At 44.6% G+C, this 6,042-nt stretch overlaps 1 protein-coding gene across 7 annotated transcripts in view; it reads left to right on the top strand.

The window, feature by feature from the left end:
* The first annotated feature begins 3,477 nt into the window (after positions 1–3,477).
* Positions 3,478–6,042, top strand: part of ddr1 (discoidin domain receptor tyrosine kinase 1) — a 39,434-nt gene continuing 36,869 nt past the window's right edge. For 2 of the 7 annotated variants that reach the window (XM_069537564.1, XM_020092924.2), the window contains exon 1: positions 3,482–3,819. Coding sequence is in view for 4 of the 7 variants with exons in the window: in XM_069537562.1 (XP_069393663.1) it covers positions 5,523–5,527 (5 nt within the window). In the remaining 3 variants the exon portion in view is untranslated. Of the gene's footprint in view, positions 3,820–5,408; positions 5,528–6,042 lie in introns of those variants that run through there. The other 5 variants (XM_069537562.1, XM_069537560.1, XM_069537563.1 and 2 more) reach the window with 3 other exon arrangements.

Genomic DNA, 6,042 nt, shown 5'->3' with positions numbered 1-6,042 from the left:
TCATTGACCATCTCAAATCTGAGACATTTATTGGTTTTCAGAGATTCCCAGTGAAAAAGACACTGGCAGAGATGTTTCAGAGGGTAGAATGCTTGGTATGCGGTTTTACGCTGGTTCCCAACATACTGCAAGCTTCGCATTCTGCAACTGATCTGTGTTGTCTGAATCCTGCAGCCCTGCACAGCTGTCAGACCTCGACAGGGGGTGGACAGGCTGCCCGTGAGTGAGTGTGTGTGTGTGTGTGCTGTCCCATGAAAGGCCTTTGAGTCAAACTCTCCTATTTCTAATTCAGACGTTTGTGTTTTTTGACTGAGGTGATGTCTGAGAGGTGATAAATTAAAGCTGTACATTGAGAACGACAGGCCATAGATCATCTGTCATCCCCCCTGAATAGAATTATGGCAGGAAAATGCCAATTTTCTGCTGAACGTAATAACCCTTTTAAAAAGTAAAAGTTTTTTATTTGAACTTTTCACACAGTTTTCTCTTTTTGAAAACCCCCTGTTCTCTGTCTGGACAGATGATTGATGTCTCAGGAAACTCGTTCTTCTCTCCCTTTGTTTATCCTGCCATACACATGGCATTAAATGCTCTCCTGTCCTTGCTGACTCATGAGCGATACAACTTTCTGGCTCTCTCTGTTTGTTTCTCCCAACAAGTGAATTCCTCACAGGATCAGACCTGCTTTTTATGCTTCGCCGGTTTTCTGTCAAAGCAGAATGAGGAGAGAGAGAGAGAAAGAGAGAGACAGAGAGAGAGAGAGGAGGAAGAAAAAGAGAAGGAGGGAGTGTGTGTTTGGTGACAACAAACCAAAACTTTACAGAGGAACTGAACATTTTCTAGATCTAAAATGGAAGATAAAACAATTTAGAATAGCTAGAAGAAAGAGAAGTGGAGGTGCGACAAAGGAAGTAATGGAGAAAAAGGTCATACTTTCTGCCAGGGGATTTGCTGTTGCCCGGACAACGAACAAAGCAGAGCCAGCTGGACTATGTGCCCAACAGAACGACTGAAAGGAGAAGGGAAAATCTCTCAAGAGTGAGAAAGACCGAGAACCCAGAATCACTGTGTTTATCAGCAGGATCATTTCTGGGAATCAGTTTACATTCTGCTGGTGAATGTCACAGATAATAACTCTCGAATGTCAACAGTGGTTTGATCATTACCCTTTTAACTTGAGCTCATACCTCCATCACAATCATTTTAAAATGTATTTAGTTTTACTGGAAAACAAGGACTTGAGAGGGAAACAATACTTGTATGAAACAGACACTTGTAGGAAAATAAAGAAAACAATAATTAATCTTGATCAAGTTAAACACAGGAAAACTGTTGACAGAGTGAAGTTTAACCATTAAACACAGGGGAGAGGAGGGTTTTGGTGGATTTTAGCTCTGAATTAAAAAGTGGTGAAAGGCTGTTAATGATATGCAGAGAAAATGAGTCCAGGCCAGAAAAAAGTCCAGCTAAAGTCTTTATAAACCCAAAGAATCATGCAGAGAGAGAGAGGGAGGGTGAAGGGGTGAGAACGGGGGAGTTGCGCAGGGAGCTGTGACCTTAACATGAAGCTGGACAATTAAACAATATCAGCTAGACTGTCTCCTTCCTCCACCAAGGCCCAACAGTGCCCAAATTCACTATTTCATGGTTACTTATTTAGATCTGCTCCAAATTGCAAACACTCATAAATATCAGTCTTCTAAACATTCCTGAACACACCAAAATATAACAACTTCGGTCAAACAGGGGTGAAAACATAACCCTGTTGGCGGAGGTACTGACGCAATTTGTCAGGATACATAGTCATCACAGGATAAGAGAAAACTTTGAACTGCTGGCATATTCAATAGTATAATAATTACCGTAATATATTTTTCATCAATAGCAATACAACAAAGATTCAATATACCAATATAATTCTTATTGAATAAACACAGTGAGGAGGTTTGACATATAAATGATGGATCTCAGATTTGTGAAATGTTTTGCTCTTAATTAAGTGTTTGTCAGAAGAGTTTAAAACCACAACCTTCACTCAGGAGCAAAAACCAATCTTTACCTATAAAAGAAATAATAATGAGAGATTTTATCATGATAATTATTGATATCATCAAATATGAAAAATGTTATCTCGATGTAATTTTTGACCACTTTGCTGAGCCCTACCTTCACTACACTGTATGGATTAAATACATTTTTGGCGTATACAATTAACACAAATACAGTTACACACACACAGACTAACAAGAAGTGAACACAGCAGAGTGTATCAGCTTCTCTTCTGTGTTTATCCAGGGTGGGGTCAGAATGTGCTAAATAACCTTTATTGTCCGTGGCTGGTGATGGAGCCCCAGCTTAAGTGTCCCTCCCTGTCAGTCACACAGACAGGAACACTGTAATCGCTGCTAAACATTTCTACCTCAGTCGGTCTCTGTCTGACTTGTCCAACTCTTGATTCAAACACACGCACATGTGGCTCTTAAAAAACATGAATTCCTATCTCACTCCAGCCTTGCCTCTGGGTGTCATATCAACAACTCTCCAGGTCCCAGCTACGTTGCAGTGTTTTACTGCGAAGCCTTCAATCTGAGTCATTATAGCCCAGGGCCAGTAATGGTATACAGTTACACCACCACCGCTCTGTAATAAAGTTTCTTTCAAGGCAGGCTGCTGTGGGTCTGCATTAAATGCTTCAATCCAGGTGCTGAGAGGTCAAAGAGATAATTCAAGTAGTTTACAAGTTTATATGATATTTAAAGGTTTAGTGTGTAGAATTTAGTGACATCTACTGGTGAAGTTACATGTTGCAGCTGAACACCCCTCACCTCACCCTCCCCTTTTAAACACGATAGAGAAACTATGGAAGCCATCGGTTTTCATAAAAACTCAAAGGTGTCTGGTTTGTCCATGTTGGACTAATGTTAAAAACATGGCGGCCTCCATGGAGAGGACTCGCACCTGATGTAAATATAAAGTATTTAAATATAAAGGGCCCATTCTAGGATAAAGAAAACAACTATTCTTACGATGAGGATCACACAGTAGTGAAAACATCACCAGGATTATAACATTAGATCCCTTTCACCTAAATATTACACACTGGACCACTGAACAAAGGGTTAACAAGGTGAAACCACCACACTGTGTGCTGCTGGATCATGTGTCATATTCCCAAATCTCTGTAACAAAGAAACAAACCCTCTCCTCCCTCTCCCTCTCTCCCTCTCTCCCCCTCTCCCTCTCTCCCTCTCTCCCCCTCTCCCTCTCTCCCCCCTCTCCCCCTTTACACTGAATCTCTTTCTACAGTAATGTCAGGGTCACAGATCCCGCCCACACGAGGCGCTGATTGGACGTAGGCCTTGTTGAGATATTCAATCAGACACCTTGCTCTGGGCTGTGATTGGACGAAGCCGGTGTAGTTATGTAAATGAGCACCTGGTGGCGCCTGCTGGCGGAGCCGCGGAGCCCCTGGACCGAGGGAAGGAGCAACACACAGCCGGGGATCGGGCTCAGTGAGCGGCCACAGGCGGAGGGAAACACAACGGAGACCGCACCGTCGCTTTTACTTTTTTCTCTCATCGTCGTCCAGTTCTATCCCGAGAGAGTGAGTGAGAGTGCGCATTTATCCACGGGGAGAAAAGGCGCAGGAGTGTTTCGGTTGTTTTCTTGAGTTTTGACACAAGTCGCTCGCAGCTGCTCCGGAGCTCAGGTTGGATTATTCACTGGTTCAGGGCAGAAACGCAGCTTCACCTTGTTCCACGCAGACTTCACAGAAAAGTCTGCACCGCTGTCAGAGCGCACTTCTCCGTGTCTTTTTAGGTAAGTACAGACACACTCCTCCAAATCCTGCTTTACGCGTCTCCTTTACGCGCACTTTACGCATTAAACACCGGCTAATAATGATAATAATATTGCAGCGGATAGCCTATTTCCTGCTGTCTCTCTCACTCTCTGTGTGTGCGTGTGTCTGCCTGTCTGTCTGTGTGTCTCTCTCCCACTTTGTGGTTTGGCGTCAATCAGTCTCGGTGTGAGGCGGGCACGACAGCTCAGGACGGTGGCCACTGGCAGTTTAGAAGCGCATATGAGGTGTAACGTTGCGCCCTGGGTCTCTGCGTGTGTGTGTCTGCGTGGCTGAAATACTCTGACAGTGTACATCATAGTCGCGTCCTGTTGCAAACCGTGCCGTCCAACATCTCTCTAAATGTGGGCCCTTGGCAGCAGAGAAAACATTATTCTGAGCCCTGATCGGTGCAGTGACTATTGCTGCCACAATGTTTATATCCACCTTAATGGACTTTTTATCTCCTCCATCATTTACAAATGTTCCCCCACACTCTCACACTGACAGTTACTGGTTGTCACCAGTCATTCGCTCACTCACAGCCTGTTAAACTCATTCTTCACCAGCCCCATGTCGCACCTCATTCACCAAACCTCACAAGTTCAACAAGAGTAATTCCTCTCGGCATGTGGAGCTCTAAAGCCTCAGTAAAAACGTCTAATGTGTAGGTTGACCTCCTCACATCCAGGTGGTCCAGGGCCATCACCAGCCATTAACCCCTGTGACCTTTCGCAGCACCACAGGTGACTTCCAGTGAGACCATCACCTCTGGTTCCCTTCACCTCTGGCCTTGTACATGACGCAGTTGTTCTTTTGTGGAGTGAATCAATTACCAGGCACAAACCTGAGCAATGGCGAAGCGAGGCGGCCTGGCACTGGAGGAGAGAACATGTCAGACCCTTGTGGTTTAGCTGCCAGAAGTGTTAGACTTTGAACAGGATGTTTTGTATTTTCATGAGCCAGAAGAGCAGGGAGGTGAGAGTGAATCATAATAGATGATTACTGGTCTTTTTCTGAGCAGGAATGGTGCAGAAGTCAATGGAAAGTTGTGCTCAAAGTGCACATTCCAGCTCGTTGCCTCTTTATTTGTGTTTGACGGAAAGAGAAGGAATGAGAGAGGTGAACATTGGGGTGTGACTGCGTTTGTTTCTGTTGCCAGCTTGTTCCTGTGTGTTTGTGCATGCAGCGAGGAGTTAGACGTGGCCTGATAGAGGAATCAACAATGAGCTTCAGTGGGTGTGCAGTGCACCGGGCATTCACTTTTCCCGTCAGATGTGGGTAGTTTGCTGGTCGGAGGGAGTGGGGGGGGACTGAGCAGGCAGGCCCGAGGAGGAGTAGCATTGTTAAACCTTTGGGAGGAGGTGGGGGGTTGGTGTGGCTCCATGTGCTATTTGCCAAAAGATAGAGAGGCAGTAAAAGGCCATTTTATCCTAGCTCTCTTCGCCCCTCCTCCCTCTTCGCTTCTGTAGCAAAGGCTTTAAGTGAGAAGGAACACTGAGTGTTGGTATACAGTCCCTCACGGCGAGCACAGGTCTGCTGGAGCCCTGTCTAATGGGCATCTGGCTGCTAATTCTCCCAGAGCATCCCACGAGAGCTGTTGGCCCGACATAGCTGCTTTTTATCAGCAGCACAATCCAGCAGTCCAGGGGAGGCAGAGTATATTAAACACTTGGATAAACAAATGATGTGAGTATAATTGTGAATGCACACACCATGGGAACATTTTTTTTTTATTGATTTGCCTTTTTCATAGCAGGGTTAGAAGAAGGTGACTCTAATTGCATCATGTATGATTTGTGGAGAAGTACGGAGAGAGGACAGTGATTGGTCTGACAAGTTTGATGAAATGACTGTTGTTAACTCCACCAAGAGAGTTATGATTTTCCCCTTGTCCGTTTGGTTGTTGGTTTGTTTATCTGCAAGATAACGGAAAAACTACTGGATGGATTACCATGAAACTTTGTGGGAAGTTACGGAATGGATCAGGGAATAACTCAGGATCAGGGGGCAGATCCAGGATTTTTATATCACTGCGAGATAGGATGTTTCCTGGGGAATAATTCACATAAAATCAGGTATATTTAGGGGGACTAATATCTGTGTGAGCAATCTGGTTGGGCCTTGGTGGAGCTTTGCGCTCCACTGAGTGCCATTCTAGTTGGTTTTGTTGGTCTTAAGAGAATTTTTAGAAAAATCAACAA

The sequence above is a fragment of the Paralichthys olivaceus genome, chromosome 13 (genome assembly GCF_024713975.1).
Source record: "Paralichthys olivaceus isolate ysfri-2021 chromosome 13, ASM2471397v2, whole genome shotgun sequence".
Classification (NCBI taxonomy): Eukaryota; Metazoa; Chordata; class Actinopteri; order Pleuronectiformes; family Paralichthyidae; genus Paralichthys; species Paralichthys olivaceus.
The sequence above is the reverse complement of the archived record's forward strand: the minus strand, read 5'-3'. Positions and strand labels throughout refer to the sequence as shown.